The following is a 22,706-nucleotide window of genomic DNA, read 5'->3' as shown; positions in this document are numbered from 1 at the left end:
AGGTTATTGATCTATCATAGTAGGCATATTTACAAATACAAGTGAGATATGATAAAGATGTTAAATTGTATGGATTTTATAAAGAGCAGACCTTGTCTAATCAGATATTATTAACCTCTGATGAGAAACTAATTAAGAAAATGTATAACTTTTTATTGAATTTGAAAATGGAAAATGAACAAGTAAAGGAAACAATGATAACATGGGCAAAGAACTTTGGATACAATATAGACTTAGAGAAATGGCAAAACTTGTGGGAAAGAAATTATAAATTGACAATGTCAACCTCTTTCAAAGAAAACTTATATAAAATGTTTTACAGATGGTACTTGACACTAGTAAGACTAGCAAAAATGTTTAAAAATATGTCAGACAGATGTTGGAAATGTAATCACAAGTAAGGTACCTATTACCAGGTATGATGGACATCGTGTTAAAGCAAAGAGATATTGGACAAAAATACATACTTGGCTAGAAAAGATATTGGGAAAACATGTAGATTTTAAATCTGAACTTTTCTTAGTAGGTATAATGACAGAAAAGCTTGACAAAAAAAGTATATACTTGATTTTGCATATGATAACAGTGGCAAGTATCATATTCACACAATATTTGAAAAAATGAAGAAATACCACCAGAGGAAGAAATAATTTAAAAAATACTAGATTGTGCGGAAATGGACAAGGTTGAAAGAAAAAGAAGAAACAGAATATTTTCAAATTTGGGACTTATTTTATCAATGGCTGGAGAAAAGAATAAGAGATTAGGAATTCAATTTGTATTAGTAAATGAAAAACTCAGACAACACGTTTATTGAATTAGTACTTTTAAATTGTATTTAAAAAAATCAATGAGTTTTTATGGGGCCCACATAACTGTTACACACCTTTACAATCTCTTCTAAGATTCTCCTCATTTCACTCGGGTACTATATTCAGAAACTCAATCTTAAAATGCATATATAAAGCAGAATGTGTGTTATGACCAAACAAGGCTGACATTTCTTAGAAAAACATCTCTCCTGTTGGTTCAGGATCAATGTAGAATAGCAGCATCACAGAGCATCAAACGTAAGCAGTAATGTCCTAGGACTCACCTTAGCAATGGGAATGTCATTACTACTGCTGCTGGTGCTTAGTTCTCCAGTGCTAGGATTAATGGGACGGTTTGCAGAAGTGAGACGACCTGGACTTGATGGGCCTGTTGCCTGAACACTCTGTAATCGGGTCTGTAGTTCTCTAACCTGCAAAAATATAATTATGTAAGCCAATATTATTTCTTTATTCTCTTTAACTTGTTTTGGTAATGTAAGAGTTACAGATACTCAATTCTGCTTCAAGTTGGGATAATTGATAATACCAAACCTTCAATATTTTTGACTCAAAAACTTTCCCTGGACTCTTGATATCACAAAGGGATATTTATTTTTGTCTCATTCTACCTAACATAATCATAGTTTTAAAACATTTTCTGTCTGTAGAGAAAGCATATATTGAAGATGCAATCAATGGATTTCTGGCAAGAAACATAAAAGATGTACGGATACAGTGTTACAGAGCTTTTATACAGAATCAAATATTTTTTTAGAAACATAACTGACAAAAACCACAGGGACACATATAGTTCCAAAATGATCAAAACGTTGTTAGTTGCGAAGTCGTGTCTGACCCATCACGACCCCATGGACAACGTTCCTCCAGGCCTTCCTGTCCTCTACCATCTTCTGGAGTCCATTTAAACTCATGCCTACTGCTTCAGTGACTCCATCCAGCCACCTCATTCTCTGTCGTCCCCTTCTTCTATTGCCTTCAATCTTTCCCAGCATTAGGCTCTTCTCCAGTGAGTCCTTCCTGGACTTGAGTTTTAACTTCAGGATCTGGCCTTCTAAAGAGAAGTCAGGATTGATCTCCTCTAGGACTGACCGGTTTGATCGCCTTGCAGTCCAGGGGTTGCAGTCCAATCTTCTCCAGCACCATAGTTCAAAGGCCTCAATTCTTTGGTGCTCAGCCTTTCTTATGGTCCAACTTTCACAGCCATACATTGCAACTGGGAAACCATGGCTTTGACTATATATACTTTTGTTGGCAGGGTGATGTCTCTGCTTTTTAGTATGCTGTCTAAATTTGCCATAGCTTTCTTCCCCAGGAGCAAGCGTCTTTTAATTTCTTGGCTGCAGTCCCCATCTGTGGTGATCTTGGAGCCCAGGAAGATAAAATCTGTCACTACCTCCATTTCTTCCCCATCTATTTGCCAAGAATTGAGAGGGCCGGATGCCATGATCTTGGTTTTCTTAATGTTGAGTTTCAAGCCAACTTTTACACTCTCCTTCTTTAGTTTGCCCATAATCCAAATTCCAAAGAATCAATGAAGTAACTGGAAGGATAAATTTATTTAAAATGACAATGCAACATGTTTTACTGATTTTCTTCTCCAAATGTAAAGAAAGGTATATAAGAAATCTCAATCTTACGTGTTGCTTTAGTTTTCTCTCTAGGAAATAATAAATAAAACAAAAAGGCCAATTTTTGCCTGGCAAAGATAAATAATTCACTTCACTAGTGAATTGGGAATAGTGAAAATTCAGTAATGAGAAAAATTGAACTGCAGTCAGCCAGTGGCAGCAGAGTGACCAAAAATATGCAAAAGAATTAAAGGACTTTTAAGATGAACATGAATTAGAAACAAACTATAGATATAGATGATTCCCCAAAAAGCAATTCTTGAAAAGTTGTTTGTTCTGGAAAAGTCAGATCTAGACCTAAACTAACAAAACTTAAGCAGCAAAGATTAAATAGTTTAATACTGTATATAATTCACTGTTAGGAGATATATTGCAGTTACTAGGATAGATTAATACCCAAAATAATTGGTATTCTTTATGAGCTTTCTCATTGTCCTTAATGGAACTTGATTTATGAATTTGGAAATAAGCCATTAGTCTGTTGTGCTCTTTTCTTGTTCCTTTCACATAAGATAGATTTTAATCATTGTGTTAAGTAAGTTTGCATAAAAAATCCTGTTAAGATACTATTTTTGATTTCTGACTAAAGAAGTCAGGAATCCAGCACTCAAGATGGGAAAAGGGAAGATTAATAAAGGGTTGGAAAAGGCAAGTTTGCATCATGGTTTTTCCTGGATTATTAGATTATGAAGTTGAGAAAGATTATCCAAGTATGTTTAGTTAATCTGTTGTCAAGACAAAGGACCCCTTATCAAGTTTTTAAAAATCAGCTTGAGAGGATTCTTATCTTAGGATATATATTGTACTGATTCCCTTTTTATGACCCTCTACTCCTTTAATTTGGGTAGAATTGAAATAGTACTGACTATTCCAAATATGTTTTTAACTATTGAGCAGTCAAGGTAGCTCAGAGTAAAAGGAAAACAAAATCTATGGTCTACCCTCAAAGGACTTGGCTGAAGATGGTCTTGATGCCTTTCCTAAATGTGAAAGGAATAAAAAGTTAGGACCATCTCCAAAGAAGGGCATTCCATAGTTCTCCATTTGGGCTTTGTGGATTTCTCTTAAGTTTTAGACAGCCCAGTCAGAAATGGTCTCATTTATGAGTCTCAACATATGCCTGAGAAATAAATACTTTGAAAATAATTTGGAAGAAACATTTTAGAACACATACACACAACACACTCTGCTATTTGTTAAAGCAGCCACATCTTTTTTCAGGCTCATTCAGAAATTTGAAAAAAAAAATCTGCTTTATTAAAAGGCAGAGAGATGCTTTGTTTTTGCAAGTTCTGAAGCATATCAAAATAGTTACAGAGTGTAATGTAAAACTTCTGATCTTAAGACCTGAGGCAGATACTTAATAAGAAGAACAGAACTTGGCACTCTTCATCTGAAGTATCACTCTGAAATAAGACTTCAGAAATGTGTGTTGAGTAAAAAACTTCAATAATGAATGTGAGTTATTAATGTCAACTTAACAGAAATGAGGGAGGACATTGTGAATAATTGTATTTCAAACCTTAAAAAAAATCTGATAAGAAAAAAAGGTAATTGCAGAAGAGAGATCACTTTACTTATAATTAAAGATATTTAGGAAAATAGCCTTAGTAAAACCATAATTTTTGAAGATTTTCTTTAAAAATGACCAAATTAATTGGAACATTATATGTAGTACAAATTGCCAGCTCTAAACACCATTTTTAGTTTTATTTCCCAGAATACCAGAGGGGAAAAACATAAACGGGGGCTTTATTTTGCTTGGCAATATTGCCAGAAAAAGAAAGTTAAATTGAATAGATAGATGTCATGGAAGGTTAGATTCAGAGTATCACATCTGATTTCTTTTGGAAACATGGAAGCTTTGTTAAGTGCACTTCACTGAAAAGAACCAAAAGAAGAGTAGTAACCATTTTAAACACAATAGGAAATTAGTTCCACTAAAACTTCATTAACTGAACTACTGAAAGAAACCTGATGAACAATACCAAACTATCTGAAAGCAAGAAATATTTTAAAGTAGAAATGGTTTATCTTTATGTTTCAACTCCATCAATGAAACCAGTGACAAACAACTTTAAAATTTAATGTTATGAAATCAAACATGGATATGGCATTTATATTCCTCCAAACACTGAAAATACATAAAATGTCAGTTGGGAATGGGGACAATTGAGATCATTTCATTGTTAACTAACTGGATATTTTTATTATTTATCCAATACTATTGAGGTTTTGCCTGAATTGATTTTCAGGAAATAAATTGTTTGTGTCCTGGAAACCTTTCAGAAATATTTGTTTGCTGGCATATATCAATATGTCATATTTTTCTATCCTATGGCTCCATAATCAATATTTTGTATACATACGTATCTATCTATCTATCTATCTATCTATCTATCTATCTATCTATCTATCTATCTATCTATCTATCTATCTATCTCCCCAACTTAAAATAATAACTGAATGCTCTTATCATTAAATGTTAATAATTAAGAAAAAGGGGGCATACAACCTCCTGTAACTTGACGTCATTTAAGAGTATAAGATACATGGTAAATAATCATATGCTAGCATAGAATATAATATAATTTGATATGTACTGAAGAACAAGTTGTGGTTAACTTGTTAATCAATTGCTAATACTTCAGAATCATGGTCAAGTAACACAGAGATATGTAACACATTAGTGAATTGCTGAACATTGTTTCTAGTTTCCCAGATGAGAAAGGAGCTAGCATATTAGGTTTACTTTCGTGATTGTTTACTTTTATAGTTTTCAGGGCTTTCTTTTTTTAAAAAAAATAAAATAAATGATTTTATCTCTAATATGTTTACTAGTAACATAGAGATGAATGATTTGTACCTTTGATCTAAAACAGATGTTCAACATGTTTATTTATCCAAGTTTATTTTAAACTGAAGATATTGTGTATTTACAAATATACTTGCAGTACTGCAGATCAAAGGCAGATCTGTTTAGAAATTTCTCACATATTTCCATGAGTTATAGATAAATAGGAACCACATAGGTATACAATATCAGCCTGGTTTTTTATTTAACTAAGATGTACACATTTTAAAATATATACCATTAATATATATGAATTTGCAAACATTTTGCATAGTATTGTATTGTATCAATATATAATACAATATTACATATTAATGTATTAATATAAGTCAATTTGTGAACAGAATTACTAAGCAATATGCATATTTCAGTACAAATGTTTTTTACAGATGGCAAACAAATCTAATAATCTGATGCACTTTTTTTATATGGCTACTCTGCAAAGAAGCTACATTATGTGCACCCTTAAAAAGTAAGTAATTACTTCATTTACTAATGACCTTGAAGAGGTACATGTCATTAGTTATTATACTCAAAAATAGAACAAACTGTTAACTGAATACATTAAATATCTAAATTAATTAATCCTCTAACAAGCCTCCAAAACCCAACTGAGAGCACTTTGTTTGATTACAGATATTGGACTAAAGTAACAAACAGCCCTATTGATTTCTTAAGCTTTGACTTCTTTTATGTACCCAATTTAATGTGTACAGAAGAAAAACTAAATTTAAAGTAAAGGTTTCTTTTGCATCCCCTAGGGAAGTAATATAAAGTCCCATTTGGTTAGAGTTGCATATATAAAATATTTAATAGGTCACAGAAAACATTAATTTGTGTGGCAGCTATAGTCTGTATTACAAATGCAAATAAGCTCCCTGGTGCACACCATTACATCATGTGCCTGACATGGACATTTGTTACAGACAGATTCCTCCAGGGAGAAATAAACTTACTGTTAAGCAAATTAGCATTAGTTTAGAGTACAAGGGTTTCCTAATTTTCAATATGCAATGAGAAAATGAAGAATACAAATTCTGCATTAGGTGATCAGAAACCTATGTTTCAATTTTTATGTTATGGCCCAAAATGTACAGATTAACAATAGCAAAGAAAAAAGAAAAAGGAAGAACCATATTACTTTCGATTTTACATCAAGTGAGACTATTTCTTTCAGGGATGGAGATCAATAATTGCAGTGCAGGATCTATTCTGAACAAAAGCACAGGGATCAAAATGTTATTTTATATATTTAATTCCCATAAAATGTGATAAGGACCTGGGTTCGAAATGGATTTAAATGCATTCATGGAGTATAAATATAACTTTCCTATTCGTGTTATTGAGTATTGAAAAAAAGTTGTTTATGGGTAGTCACTATAGAAAGTAGGATAACTTGATTAGACAGACCAGGGACAGAACCTTATAGCTCATGGACTACATTCATATCTTGGTAGGCTCCTTTAGGACCTGTTACAAATACCTCTCGCTGGAATTTCTTTTTCCTATGATCCTACCAATACTTTCCCCAACTACTGAAATACTTCTCAGCATCTCGTTGACCATTTCTTTGGTAGGCTTCAAGGAAGTGCCATCACACTAGGACTAGCGTGATAGAAGACTATCCTAGTGCAGGTTGTCCCACAGTCTTTTCACCAGCTAACGGCATTTCTCCGCAACCCACTAAACATTTATACCAAAAGTTGTGTATGGGAATGCATGTGTTTTTATACATAGACATGTACCTAGACATTTATACAGTATCAGAGAAATAATTGCAAAGCTCCTTCTTCTACTTGACCCTCTGATTCAAATATAAAGCAGAGCCTGAATTATTTAAAATTAAGTTATTTTATTTAAAAACATGTCATAGTTCAAAATTAAGGTTAATTTCTTTTTCATTTCAATCTGGTCATTTCTTCTATTGCTTTCTGACGGCTACTCTAAACTTATGGTTAAAAAACAACTGAATTTCATTGGTAAATAGAAGAAAGACAATTTATCCTATTAAGACCAGCTGTTGCAGCTCAGGACAAAAAAAGAACCCCAACGAGCCACTGGGAAAGAAAGGAATTTGTGTAAAGTGGGGAGGGGGTTTAAATGCTGAGTCTTAGGGAAAAATGCATATTTTCCAGTCTTGCAATTAGATTTAACTGTCTCAACTGTTGGCACAAAACACCTTTTGATTGCTTTACACCTAGATAAAAAGAGATAGTTTGCCAAGCTCCCCTTTTCTGGATAAATTAAGATCACATATTGTACATCATGTCTACTGATATATAAAAAATCAGCATTAGGCTGGATCTTGAAGATAATCTAAGGTCCTTGAATAGCAGAAGTACAGATCTGAATAAAATTCTTCTGTGTGATAAATAAAATGTATTCCATTATCACTAAACTTTTTGTTTTAGTTAAAACTAAAAAAAAAACCCCTACAACCCCATAATCTACTTTTCAATGATAAAAACCCTCAAAAGGCTCACTGTAAGAAAATCAAGAGAGATAAAAATGAATTTTGCAATGGAGCAATTGTTTTACCCAAAAACAATATTTGACTCTTAAGATGAATTAATAGATGAGCAACATTTGAAAGCTGGAGAATGGAATAGAGTGACCAGGAAAAATTGAGGCCATCTGGTACTTTAAATTTATTTTCTACAATTTAATATTCTGCACCAATGTTAGGTTAATAGATCTGGAAGACATGAAGGCAAGGAAAGCTGTTTTAAAAAGCCCTCATTATCAGATAGCAGAGAAAGCTGACAGCTATGGGTTGGATATAAGCCCTTTTTTTAACATGGACACAATGGAAACTTTAGCTTGATACCTTATCTTTAACTTGTTTGTAATTTTTTTAAAATGCAAAGACTAACTTAAGTTTCTGCTTTTTTGTGTGATGGACTGATTGGGTCCCTTCAGCTCAGAATTGGTGCTTTAGTACACTGACAAGAGAACAACTTTCAAACAATTACATACTCCTGATCTATGCACTTTTAAAAGGTTTCTGCTCTATTGCTCTAATTATACCATACACTTGATTAGATACACAATATGTTTCTAGGACTGAAAGACACATTAAATTGTGCTGAATAGAAGTTTGGATATTGAGATTATTTGTATAGCAGAACAGCAGATCCGTGAAAATAACAAATCAGAGAATAAGAAATGCATTCAGAAATTACTATTTTTAGTGCAAGCTCCTCAGATGAGAAGGAACATTATAAAAGTAGGCTGATGTAAATTCCCAAATCCAAATTATGTGAAAAATGAAGCTTCAGTGAGAAATAAATATTGTTGTTGTTGTTAATTGCGAAGTCGTGTCCCACCCATCGCGACCCCATGAACAGCGTTCCTCCAGGTCTTCCTATCCTCTACCATCTTCTGGAGTCCATTTAAGTTCACACCTACTGCTTCAGTGACTCCATCCAGCCATCTCATTCTCTGTCGTCCCCTTCTTCTATTGCCCTCAATCTTTCCCAGCATTAGGCCCTTCTCCAGTGAGTCCTTCCTTCTCATTAGGTGGCCAAAGTATTTGAGTTTCAACTTCAGGATCTGGCCTTCTAAAGAGCAGTCGGGGTTGATCTCTTCTAGGACTGACCGGTTTGAACGCCTTGCAGTCCAAGGGACTCGCAGGAGTCTTCTCCAGCACCATAAGTTCAAAGGCCTCAATTCTTTGGCGCTCAGCCTTTCTTATGGTCCAACTTTCACAGCCATACATTGCAACTGGGAAAACCATGGCCTGGACTATACGCACTTTTGTTGGCAGGGTGATGTCTCTGCTTTTTAGTATGCTGTCTAGATTTGCCATAGCTTTCCTCCCCAGGAGCAAGCGTCTTTTAATTTCTTGGCTGCAGTCCCCATCTGAGGTGATCTTGGAGCCCAGAAAAATAAAATCTGTCACTACCTCCATTTCTTCCCCATCTATTTGCCAGGAATTGAGAGGGCCGGATGCCATGATTTTGGTTTTCTTAATGTTGAGTTTCAAGCCAACTTTTGCACTCTCCTTCTTCACCCGCATCAAGAGGCTCTTTAGTTCCTCTTCACTTTCTGCCATTAGAGTGGTATCATCTGCATATCTTAGGTTGTTGATATTTCTCCCGGCAATCTTAATTCCAACTTTTGATTCATCTAGCCCTGCCTTTCTCATGATGTGCTCTGCATATAAGTTAAATAGGCAGGGTGACAGTATACAGCCTTGCCGGACTCCTTTTCCAATTTTGAACCAATCAGTGGTTCCATGTCCAGTTCTCACTGTTGCTTCTTGACCCGCATATAGGTTTCTCAAGAGACAGATAAGATGGTCTGGTATTCCCATCTCTTTAAGAACTTGCCACAATTTGTTGTGATCCACACAATCAAAGGCTTTAGCATAGTCAATGAAGCAGAAGTAGATGTTTTTCTGGAACTCCCTAGCTTTCTCCATGATCCAGCGTATGTTGGCAATTTGATCTCTAGTTCCTCTGCCTCTTCGAAATCCTGCCTGTACTTCTGGTAGTTCTCGATCCACATACTGCTGGAGTCTAGCTTGTAGGATTTTAAGCATAACTTTACTAGCATGTGAAATGAGTGCAATGGTGCGATAGTTTGAACATTCTTTGGCATTGCCTTTCTTTGGAATTGGAATGTAAACTGACCTTTTCCAATCCTGTGGCCACTGTTGAGTTTTCCAAATTTGCTGGCAAATTGAGTGTAGCACTTTTACTGCATCGTCTTTTAAGATTTTGAATAGCTCAGCTGGAATACTGTCACCTCCACTAGCTTTGTTGTTGCTCAGATTTTCTAAGGCCCATTTCACTTCACATTCTAGGATGTCTGGTTCGAGGTCAGTGACCATCTCATTGTGGTTATCTGGGACGTTAAGCTCATTATTGTATAGTTCTTCTGTGTAGTTTTGCCATCTCTTCTTAATCTCTTCTGCCTCTGTTAGGTCCCTGCCGTTTTGGTCCTTTATCATGCCCATCTTTGCATGAAACTTTCCCTTCATATCTCCAATTTTCTTGAAGAGATCTCTGGTCCTCCCTATTCTGTTGTTTTCTTCTATTTCTTTGCACTGTTCATTTAAGAAGGCATTCTTATCTCTTCTAGCTATTCTCTGGAATTCTGCATTCAATTGGGTGTATCTTTCTCTTTCTCCTTTGCCTTTCGCTTCCCTTCTTTCCTCAGCTATTTGCAAAGCTTCCTCAGACAGCCATTTTGCTTTCTTGCATTTCTTTTTCTTTGGGATGGTTTTAGTTGCTACCTCTTGTACAATGTTGCGAACTTCCATCCATAGTTCTTCAGGCACTCTGTCTATCAGATCTAATTCCTTAAATCTATTTGTCACCTCTACTGTATATTCATCAGGAATATGATTTAGTTCATACCTGAGTGGCCTAGTGCTTTTCCCTACTTTTTTCAATTTAAGCCTAAATTTTGCAACGAGAAGCTCATGATCTGAGCCACAGTCAGCTCCTGGTCTTGTTTTTACTGTCTGTATAGAGCTTCTCCATCTTTGGCTGCAGAGCACATAGTCAATCTGATTTCTATGTTGACCGTCTGGTGATGTCCATGTGTAGAGCCGTCTCTTGGGTTGTTGGAAAAGAGTGTTTGTTATGACCATCCTATTCTCTTGACAAAATTCTATCAGCCTGTGCCCTGCTTCATTTTGTACTCCAAGGCCAAACTTGCCTGTTATTCCAGTTATCTTTTGGCTTCCTACCTTAGCATTCCAATCCCCCATGATGATAAGGACATCATTTTTTGGTATTAATTCTATAAGGTGCTGCAGGGCTTCATAGAACCGGTCTATTTCATCCTCTTCAGCACTAGTGGTTGGGGCATAGATTTGGATTATTGTGATATTGAATGGTTTGCCTTGGATTCGAATTGAGATCATTCTGTCATTTTGGGGATTGTATCCAAGTATTGCTTTTCCTATTCTTTTATTGACTATGAAGGCTACTCCATTTCTTCTGAGGGATTCTTGCCCACAGTAGTATACCTGATGGTCATCTGAGTTAAATTCACCCATTCCTGTCCATTTTAGTTCGCTGATTCCTAAGATGTCGATGTTCATTCTTGTCATCTCTTTTTTGACTACGTCTAGCTTGCCTTGATTCATGGATCTTACATTCCAGGTTCCTATGGAGAAAAAATCTTTACAGCATCGGACTTTCCTTTCACCACCAGATATATCCACAGCTGAGCGTCCTTTCGGCTTTGGCCCAGTCGCTTCATTCTTTCTGGCGCTACTAGTACTAGCCCTCTGCTCTTCCCCAGTAGCATATTGGACACCTTCCGACCTGAGGGGCTCATCTTCCAGCGTCATATCTTTTTGCCTTTTAGTACTGTCCATGGGGTTTTCATGGCAAAGATACTGGAGTGGTTTGCCATTTCCTTCTCCAGTGGATCACATTTTGTCAGAACTCTCTGCTATGACCTGTCTGTCTTGGGTGGCCCTGCACGGCATAGTTTATAGCTTCATTGAGTTACACAAGCCCCTTCGCCACGACAAGGCAATAATCCATAAAGGGGGAAATAAATAAATAAATATATTTATTTATAGAATATATATATATATATATTTTCCAGCATATATATATATATATATATATATATATATATATATATATATATATATATATATATATATATATGCTGGAAAATTTGCATAAAGATACGACTCCTGGGCATGTCTATGGTACAAATAAAATACGAACACCAGGAGAGTATAAATATAAAAATATACTTTACTAAAAGCTGCCAAGCTTTCGTTTGGAAACTCCAAACATCATCAGGGCTAAGGAGCCAGTAAACAATGATGACTTAAATGGGTTTTGCCGGCATCTGCACCCGGCTCATGGACCGCGTCACCGGTCCCGGCCGGTTAATTAGTGTTCCAGATGTTTCTTTATTACTCTCCTTACGCTTCCTTCTATGGTTCTTCCGGATCATTCCTTCCACTATCTCATTACTGGTATTCATCTCCTCCACCACCCCTTTATCCTTATTTCCTTCCATAGCACTGACCCTCCTCCCCTTTTTGTTTTCATTCTCCACCCTGGGGGCATCTGTTTCTCCTCTATCAGTGTTACAAGCTTCCCTGGGCTCACCGACGCTCCCCCACACACACGCTTTTCCCAATCCCTGCTCCACACCCTTTCTTCTCACTCTTCCACTGTCATGAATAACTTTCATACGGGTGTTACATATTTGGGGGTCTATGCCCTCCTCCTCTGTCCTGGCAATCTTCGTGTCAACAGTTCTCCACCGTTCCATTTGTTTGCTGCGTGATCGGGTGCTTACCCCGTCTCTCAATTCATCCCTCCTCCCTATCGCACGCTCTTCCCCATTGCTGATAGGAACGGTATTCAGGCGGACACCAGGTCTCCAGATCTCTGCATTCTGATTCCATGCGTTCTCACTCCCCTCTTCTGTGCTCGTCTTTGGGGGGACTTCAAAGTGTTCGTCCCGGGAGGGGGCTGTATTGTTGGTGGGGGTATTCCTTGTCTGCAGGGAATCCAGGCAGAATTCCGTGTCTCTCCCTTTCACCGTATGCCTAGGCAATCGAGCCATGCTTTCATTCTTCTTCTCCCCTCTACCCACAGCGTCAGGCTGCAGGCTCCTCATGCTGGATCTTCCACACTCTCCACAGTTGTTGTTAAGTTCTGGGAGTGGGGGTCTATCATGATGATATTGGGGGAGGGGGAGGTCTTCCATCGGTGGATGATTACGTGTGTTTGACAGTGGTAGCCTCCTCAGACGTTCATTAGAGTGGTATTGGTGTTGATCGGGCGAAACGGGGGTGTCCCTGGAGTGTAGAGGGTTGGCCAAAGTTCCATCTATCTGTTCAGGATGGAGGCCAGGTATCCCTTAGCCCTGATGATGTTTGGAGTTTCCAAACGAAAGCTTGGCAGCTTTTAGTAAAGTATATTTTTATATTTATACTCTCCTGGTGTTCGTATTTTATTTGTACCATATATATATATATATATATATATATATATATATATATATATATATATATATATATATATATATGGTACACACACACACACACACACATATATATGTGTGTGTGTGTGTGTGTATACTATATATATATATGTACCATATATATATGTGTGTGTACCATATATATATATGTACCATATATATATGTGTGTGTGTGTGTGTATATATATATATATATATGCACTCAACATACACCACAGATATTAAATATCCTGCTTCCAAAACGTTTCTGCCCCACATATGATTGAAGTGCACTCTTCAAAATATCAATGAAGTCTGATTCAGCCCTACCCCAACACTAGGAAGACAGAATTAATCTTTTGCATTCTCAGAAGTCTCTTCCATAAAATCCTTTATATACAATGGCATAACTGTAAAAAACTAGTCAGCAGTATCAGATTTCTAGGACTATAACTTCAGCTGGCAGATAATTTTTTTCAATTTGTTTACTAGATCATTAAAGGCAGAACTGTTTGCTTAATTGGGGAAAGCACCAGTCACCCAAAAGATACTAGTGTTTTGTTATTTTGTATATTCTATTAAACTTGAAGGTCCTGAGGCAGATCAGATGTTCTGTTCCAAGCCATCCTCTCTGCAATTAACTCTGAACTTATTTGGAAAGCCAAGATTTTTTTCAAATAATAATACATACAATTTAGTTCGATACTCTGAATTATTTTTATCTGGAATACTATATGTGATTGTTGCCTTCCTGTTGTCTTCTTTATATCTAGAGTTTTGGCTTCATTTGTTTAAAAGTGGAATATCTGATTAAAAGTTTCCCAGGCACCAGACTGCACTACTATTCATTGTGTTTCTAGGAGGCTCACAAGATTTTGCTAAATTCTATATTTTTTGATTTTGGTAAGGAAGATATAAAGTACCTTCGTTTATATTTCTTGGAGCTGAGGTGAAAGTCAATATGGAAGTGCTAAGGATTCTACATTTGGACAGGTTGGGATTACTTTATGTATTACCTTTTACTGGCAACCCTAGCAGCAGTAGGGAAAAGAAGAATCAGCCAAATTATTAACCCCCTCCAATTTAGAAGATAGAGTGAGAAAGAGAGAGAGAGAGATGAAACAGCTCTTTATTGTAGCAACTTCATTTTTCTCACAAAATTAGATGTCAATCAAGAAATCTCACCCTTCTGCGTAATCTGTCTCGTTCTTCACGGATAGCATTCATGGTGGCCTTAGTTCTGTTTAATTCTTCTTCCTTGCTGCACAACATTGCTGTTAAGCTTTCATTCTCTTCCCTCAAACCTGCCAGTTCCTTCTCCCATCGGGACCTTTCTTCAGCCAAATTTGGGTACAAATCCCGCCCAAGCACACCTTCAATCTCCTCAACTGTCTGAAAAACATAATAAATTAAAATTTTAGAGAAGTGTATCATGAGGAATCTCTGATTATACACATTCATATTAGTTCACTGCTGTTTAGTAGATCATTTTGATCATTTTTGAGAATTTATACTACCATTTTAGTCCTTTATCCATAGATTAGTTCCAACATAATTGGAAAAATATACTAAAAGATACTGTTGCTATTCCACATCCTTGCTCCAATTTATTTGGATCCATGCCGGATTTGAATTAGAATACAACATTTCATATAATCTTTCCTAATCTTTTATGAAAATCAGTGTTTTTATTCTTATGACTTTTAGATCCCATACATATTTTATTGGGAGGACTGAAAGAAAAGGTGTGTTTGTGTATGTATATATGTGTGTAGGTATACACACACACACACACACACACACACACACACACACACACAGAATATATGTGTTATTCTGGCTACATCTACTATATACAGCCAGAATAAAAAAACAAAGTAAAACAGAAAATAAAAAATATTTTCTAAACCGGAATTCCTTAAACCTTTTGTTTTCATAAACATGTCAACTTAGATGGAAAAAAAAATACAATATAAAACATACCCAATACAAAAAATAAAAACACAACAGCAATGCCTCAATATAAAAAAAGAATAAAGAAATTGACAACATTAAATTGCAATTTAGGGTATCCAAAACAGCTTAGTCTTAAGAGCTTTAAAAAAAACAGAAAAGATGGAGCCAACCAGATCTCCACGGGGAGTCTGTTTCAGAACGTTGGCATTCTATTGACAGAAAAATATCACCTCCTTGCCTCAGTCCCTCACACCTCCTCAAAATGTAGGATCTGCAGCAGCTTCTCCTTGGGAAAAAAAATGTTGGTTTGGGTGAAACTGACAAAAGAAGGCAGTACTGCAGGTAAGCAGCTGCCAAACTAGGAAGAGTTTTATAGAATAGAAGCACTTTACATTGGACTTGGAAATCACTTGGCAAACAATAAAGGTTGTGTGAAAACGGTGTTGTTTGCTACCAGCACAGAGAATACTTTTTTTTCCTCTCTCTCTCTTCTCCCCCCAAACATTTTTGTGGATATTTATAAAATTAATTAACTCGGAAATGGACAAAAATTGATTTAAGCCTGGCAAAGGAAAGAAATAAGGAATCCAAAATATATGCAGACAATATCCCCCCACCCCAAAGATATGAACACTTTCTTGGTTTATGTTGAAGCGTTTCCCTCATATATATCTTTTTACCAAGTCAATCTGAACAGTAAAAGGCCAGCTATTGGTTGAAAAACTAAAAATAACTTTAAAAATTCTGAAGTATAAGATAAAGGATACTATGCAAATAGGTAGGTGTTTCTTTAGAGGTAAAGAAATTATGAGTATTTCTATGAGATTTATTGACATAGATTACTAACAACTATGTTTGCAAGACAATACTTGTTACAACTTATTTACAGTAATAGATTCATAACAGCAGCTGGAATTCATATGCTATTGTTGTTAAGTGCTATGTATTTTATATTGTCATGTATTCACTTCTTTGAAATAACAGTGATTTATTTGAAAAGAAAACACAACTCAAATTTGTTTAAAATTTGTAATTGTGATATTCTCAACTCTTTTCTATTTTACTTTCTTGGGCTGCGCTTGCCTCCAAACCAAATACATACAGCTATGTTTAAGACTCAGTCAAGAGAAAATTGTAGTTTTTAAAGATAAAAAAGGCTATTTCATTCACATCTTGTTATGCTAATGTAAGCAATACTAAACCATTGACATTTGTACAGCATATTTGCTCAGTAGGCAATGAAGTACATGAAACATTCTAATTAAGCTCTAAAATGGATAGCAAAGTGCATTCCGGTTAATCAGTCAATATATTAAGTGGACTTACTGCTGCTTTCATTAACTAATTGAGAAAAAAGTTACTGTTAACTGAATGAACTACCACTTACTAATGCAAACACTATAGGCTCCTTATCTGGAATACACACAGTCTAAAAGATGTTCTGTACAACTATTCAGATAACAGTAACCTATGGCAGTTTCAATCTGCATAAATTTGAAGTGTTTTACTGACTATTTTGTCTGCTATGCAATAGAGTCTGACCCAAAGAGACTGGGAACAGCCAATTGCAATTTCAATCTGGAGTTCAGGGGACTCTCCTTAGTTTACCATTCTTTTTCATCTCTTTCCAGGAAGAAAACCAGGATAGAGCTGCTCATCTCAGCTCTCTTAGGAAGCTGCATGCATGTAGCCAGACAGCTTATCAATGTCTGAGACAGCAGCACGTAAAATGTTGGAGACCTGTTTTTTGCAAAACCCAAATTTTAAAAGAAATGGCTCTTCCATTTTACTATTTTGTAACCAAAGAAATGACAGCTGGTTTCTTTTGACAAGAGATGTTACTGTAAAAACTTTGAAGTTCTGAAGAGCACTAAATCTGCTATCTCTCAGCAGATAATCATACCTGGAGGAGTTGAATAATAAGGCAATAAACCGTGCCATATAAATCTCTTTTTATCCCCTCCCCAAATGAACTGGAGTGGGGAAACCATCAGTATGAGAGGACAGGGAGCATTTTCCTTGGTCTTCTCTAAAGATGATAGAACTTGCAATCTGTCCTCTCCCTTTACACTTGGCCAAATATGTTGTCTGTGGCTATGCAAGTATATTTCTTCTTTAGTCTGACTTCAAAGCTACAGTTGGCTATGAAGCAATAAAGGGATAATTATTATTCCTAGTTCAATTAACCTAAAGTATTCCAGCTATGGATTAAGCAAAAACCACTCGCTTCTTGCCTTTTTCTTTTTCTTCTCAATGTGTAGGAATAAAGGAAATAATTCATGTAGAATTGAAAAGAAGACATGTCTAGACAATTTTCAATGTTCTTTGCCTGTATATTTATACACTTTGGGACAGAAGTTGGCAGCAGGTGTGTTGTCCAGATATCAAATCCTAGTCCATCCCTACATTTTGTCAGGTGAGGACATCTTAGTTGGCAGCAAGCCAGAATAGGGACTCTAAGGATCAGCAATTGAGGCAGAAAATGTTATGTTGCTTTAGTTTTTTGCCGGCTCAAGAATTAATAAAAAAAGAAAGATGGGACATAGGAATAACTGAGCACGAGACATAGATCTGTTGTCAAAGTTTTCCAAGATAGAGAATTCTAAAACTCCCCAAGGATATGGGCAATATTACATTTGCTACAGTCATAGCAAAACTGATTTCTATAAAGAAAATCATGCTTATGTTATGCCATAAGGTATTCATAAGTCCCATTTACATGAAGTGGCAGAAGAAGGATTTAGTACTTTTGAGAAAAGTTGAATATGTAACCAAAATGAAATCTTTCCATTCACATGCTTAGCAATGGAAGTACTGGTCCCAATTGAGGTCATAAGTTAAGGACTACCTGTAAAACTTACCTGCATATACAAAAGTGCTATATAGTATCAATAACTTTAGTCACTTATGAAACTCATGCTTGCATGTGATTAGCATTTAAAAATTAGCATGAATCAAGATGTATAAATTCAGGTAAAATTTGTGCAATTATAATACACTTTAATAACTATTCTAGTTAAAACATACATGCTTGCAATACTATTATTTCTTATTGCAAGTGTACACTACACTACATTAAGGCTGAGCTATGATCGTTCAATTCTGAATAGGTGTGTAAAGGTGGCAGGAACATTGATTAACTAATAATTGTTTCTAGGAAGACATGTTTCTGTATTAGCCTAATGGTGTGCTCATTTTTAAAATTTCTCATTTTAATATTTTTTAAATGTTTTGACCAAAGCAGACCCTCTTCCCTCTTAATCATCTCCTGATGTATCATTATAATTCTAATTTCTATTACTATCCACAAATTCTCATTTTTAACCTGGTGTTTTATGAAACAGCACAGATTTAAAGATGACCTACATAGATCATCTTTAAATCAAAATTCAGGATCCTTCCCTCAGCTTTTCAGATTCTGGATGCATGAATGAACTTCATTTCTGGAGTATAAAAAAAGGAATAAAACAAAATCCCTTTGGAATACATATTTTTTTTAAAAAAATAATAGCATTTTCCTTTTTGAACAAGAAATGCAGCACATAGAAAATTTCCTTATTATTAATAAGTATAATACTCATTCAAATAGGAAGTCTAACTTGTTTATTATGTCTTAAAATGCTTTACAAAGTGTACAAATTTTGAAAGTCTATAAAATGATATACACAGTGCATATCAGGCCTGGATATGCAACAGAAACAGCACTGGTCGCTCACTTTGATGATCTCTAGTGGGAATGTGACTGGGGTATTGGTCCATTCTTGCTCTACTTGACCTTATAAATTGACCATGGTTCCAGGGGTTGGGGTGGGGGGCACTGCATTGTACTGGTTTATTTCCTGTCTCTGGAACCATTCTTAGTTGAAGCTGATTGGGGCAAGAGGTCTGAACCCTTGCTTTGCGAGGTCCATCAAGGGTCAGTACTTTCTCTGTTCCTGTTTAACATCTACATGAAAGTTCTGGGAGAGATCATCCATCACATTGGCATAAGATATCATCAATATGCTGATGATGTTTGGCCGTACATCTCTGCCTATGGTGAGTTAACCAACGTTACAATTACTCTCTCTTAGTGCCTGAAGGGTATTGAGGTCTGGATGAGGAGGAACAGACTAAAAGATGAAGTGATTCTGGGTTAGGCCTCTTTGGCTCTTGGAGAATTAACATCTTTGGACATGGGTGAGGTTGCACTATCCCAGACTACCCCAGACCAATTCAGTGCATAATCATAAACAAGACTCCCTATCATGTTGCCCTAAAAACATTGTTTTGTCAGCAGGCATAGGGCCATAAATGGAGATGAAGCCAATCAAGTGACTAATTTGATTATGTGGTTGTTGCCATGGAATAGTGTATCATGTATGTTTGTGTAGTTTATAGGTTTTATCTGGTAGATCTTTAAATAATACAAGCTGCCTGAAGTCGCCCATGTGTGAAATGGCAGCTACAGAAATTTATTTAATAAATAAATAAATGCTTCTTTATTAAATAAACAATCATACATTTGGACCAATTGCATTACATTCTATAAATAGTTACAATTAACATTACCACACCTTAATGGCTAAGTCACAGTGTTCACTGGCAGTTGTGAGCTGTTCAATATGCCGGTCGACATCTGCCACAGACAAGTTACAGCTGCTCTTCTTTCTCCCGCAGACAACATTCTCCAGTCCTGTCAGCACTCTCTGCAATTCCGAGTTTAAGTCACTACAGGTATCTGAAATAAACAGAATGTGTCAGATGAGCATTGCAGAAGAGACTACCTCTTCATCTTTCTAATAGGATTAGAGAAGAAGGGTGCAGATTCAAATTTTCCTTGAAAATACAGTACTAATATCCTAATCTTGCAACCTACCAATGGTCACCTGACAACTAAGTAAAAGATTAGTTCAAATACTATCTTCTTTAATTCAGCCTTAAAGTTCCTATTGCTCGATTTCTATGTAAGGGAAATCAAGGTTGTTGTTTTTTCAGAACAATACAAATGGATGTTGGTTGCCATTATCTTTTGGCTCCCACCCCCCCCCCCGGATTTCCTGATAATCTTCTATCCAAGTATTAATCAGGTCTGGCTTTGTTTAGATTTTTTGAGACCAGCCAATCAGCCTAAAAGTTGGGAGCCTGATTTTCAACAACATGACAAAACATTAACTTGAGGACCTCAATGGTAAGGTGACCTTGCAAAAAATGTGAAACATCTACACAATATCACTAAAGTCAACAAATAAGGCAAACCAGAAATCTTCAGTGTAATGTAATTATATTCTTCTAAGCCAGGGGTGTCAAACTGCTGGCCCGTGGGCCAGTTTCATCATACCAGAGCCACGCCCACCCCATTGCCGGCAATGGCAAAAAAGCTCCTATACGTTGCACGACGTCACATGACGTCACAAATTTGACATGTCTGTTCTAAGCAATCTTTAGCATGGTTCACTTATATTTTATTACACCTTATAAGTGTCTGTAATATCAGAGCACTATATTCTCATTACAATTTTTTTCAAAAAAGTGAGATGATCTCTGTTTCTGCCTGCAATGAATCTCTGATTACATTTATTATTCTGGATTGTCATAAGATGAATTGGTATAGTCCACCCACATAATGTTGGTAGTGAGGAATAAACTAAATGCATTCAATAATATACTTATCTTTCATAGGTGACAATAACAAAAGTGTCAGGCAAGCAATATATATTCCTACTGAATTTATTGGGTAATGTTTATAGAATCCAAAGTATTTTCACTTATTTTATTTATGATCATGAATCAAAATGAAAGCAAAATATAGTTATGAACTAATAAAACATAATGGAGAATTAACATACAAAAGGAACAAAAGTTAATGAGAAATATTAAATGTTGGCAACTTTCTATATAGTATAAGATAAATTTATAGTATCACTCAAACCTCTGTGTCATTGAAGAATATATTAGAAGTATTTTCTATAAGAATTCTAACAAGAAAACCAGCAGAATTTAACAACTTTAATATGTCAATAAATTGATCCATTTGTAAAAATTGCAGAAGTTCCATTTCAGGTCAAGGTAAAACATTGAATCTTGCAATGTAAATGCCACCCCCCCCCCGGTAGAACAGAGACAGAGGTGGTCTTTGGAAAATTTCCCATAAAAATTATTTGAACCTTTGCAGAATATCTGTCCTTTTACAGATCCAAATCAAGAAGTCTGACTTCTACCATTGGGACTGGGCTATGAGGCTGCAGTCAGACAATTCCAAGGCCATGCATTTTTCTTAAGAAGAAATAAACTTGTCAGCAAGGACTAAATGAACAAATGACCCACCCTGGAAAATTAGATTTGGCTGATATTTCTAACTAGCATTAGAACTAGGAAAATTAATTATAGTTTTGGAAGATTCTGGGCATACAACAACAGCTTTTCAAGCCATTTGTTAATTCTAAGCAGCTGTAGATTCAAAATGAATTCCAAGATATGTAAAAATCTTGGTCTATTCAATGGGATACCATTGTTTCTCTGACCATATTTATTATTTAGTAAAGAAAGCCATTTTTAAAAAAATAAATCAATTTGTTTCATCAAAGTAATATGTTGCTATAATTTTGTTGAAAAGTAACCTGAGTCTGGAAGAAAATGACAATATAAATCAGGGCTTTTCAACCTTTTCACCGATTGTACCACTTTTAGGATATGGCAATATTTGAGTACCACCTAGCAAGGTGTCAAAAACTTGATGACCAAAAAAAACAAAACAAAACCTGTTCAAAGTTGCAATTGCACTGAAATGACTTATGACTATTTTTTCACACTTATGACCATTGCAGCATGCCCAACATCATGTGATTTATATTTGGATACTTGGCAACTGATTCATATTTATGATGGCCATAGTGTCCCAGGGTCATGTGATCCCCTTTTGCAACCTTTTGACAAGCAAAGTCAATGGTAGGGCTACTGGTGGCTAAGTGCTAAGGTGGGACTTCCTTCCCTGCCTTCCTCTTTCTCATGCCCACCTTCTTCTGAAGGAAGAATTTGAACAACACCCCCCCCCCCATATTTTCTCTCTTCCATATATTCATCAAACAAGGAAAAGCCTCCAGAGACAGAAAAGACAAACTTAAAAAGGCACATTCCCCATTAAGAATTAGCTACTGACTAGAAAGGAAAGTTGAGTGCAGCCGGCACTTAAGGAAGAAAAAAAATGTAGTAAGTTTTGGCTGCCGGCTAAGGCAGCCTGCCCAACTGGCTCCATTTGTAAGTAAAGGAATGCTACAGGCAAAATCCATTCAGGAGAAAAATACTTCAAAATCCCTTGCAGCAAAACTTACAGCTAACAATAGCAGAGCAATAAAAGCTAACACCGGACATCAGCCAAATAGAAATTGCCAAACACTCCTTCAGAACACAAAGCCCACATTGCACAAATACCAGAACTTCAAAGTCACAAAAGCACATAAGAATCCTTCCACTCTCCATCTCCCTCCCCCCACCTCACCTCCA

The 22,706-nt window shown here is 36.0% G+C and overlaps 1 protein-coding gene across 3 annotated transcripts in view; it reads right to left on the bottom strand.

Annotated features, from left to right (window-relative positions):
- Positions 1 to 22,706, bottom strand: part of MCC (MCC regulator of WNT signaling pathway) — a 72,819-nt gene that overhangs the window by 25,240 nt on the left and 24,873 nt on the right. For all 3 annotated transcript variants that reach the window (XM_039366376.1, XM_039366377.1, XM_039366375.1), the window contains 3 exons: positions 19,781 to 19,944; positions 14,454 to 14,660; positions 1,097 to 1,243 (listed from right to left, as the gene is read on the bottom strand). In XM_039366376.1, coding sequence (XP_039222310.1) covers positions 1,097 to 1,243; positions 14,454 to 14,660; positions 19,781 to 19,944 — 518 coding nt within the window. The remainder of the gene's footprint in view (positions 1 to 1,096; positions 1,244 to 14,453; positions 14,661 to 19,780; positions 19,945 to 22,706) is intronic.

The sequence above is a fragment of the Crotalus tigris genome, unplaced genomic scaffold, assembly GCF_016545835.1.
Source record: "Crotalus tigris isolate CLP2741 ecotype Arizona unplaced genomic scaffold, ASM1654583v1 scf7180000020270.473046, whole genome shotgun sequence".
Lineage (NCBI taxonomy): Eukaryota > Metazoa > Chordata > Lepidosauria > Squamata > Viperidae > Crotalus > Crotalus tigris.
This window is presented reverse-complemented; position numbering and strand designations above follow the sequence as displayed.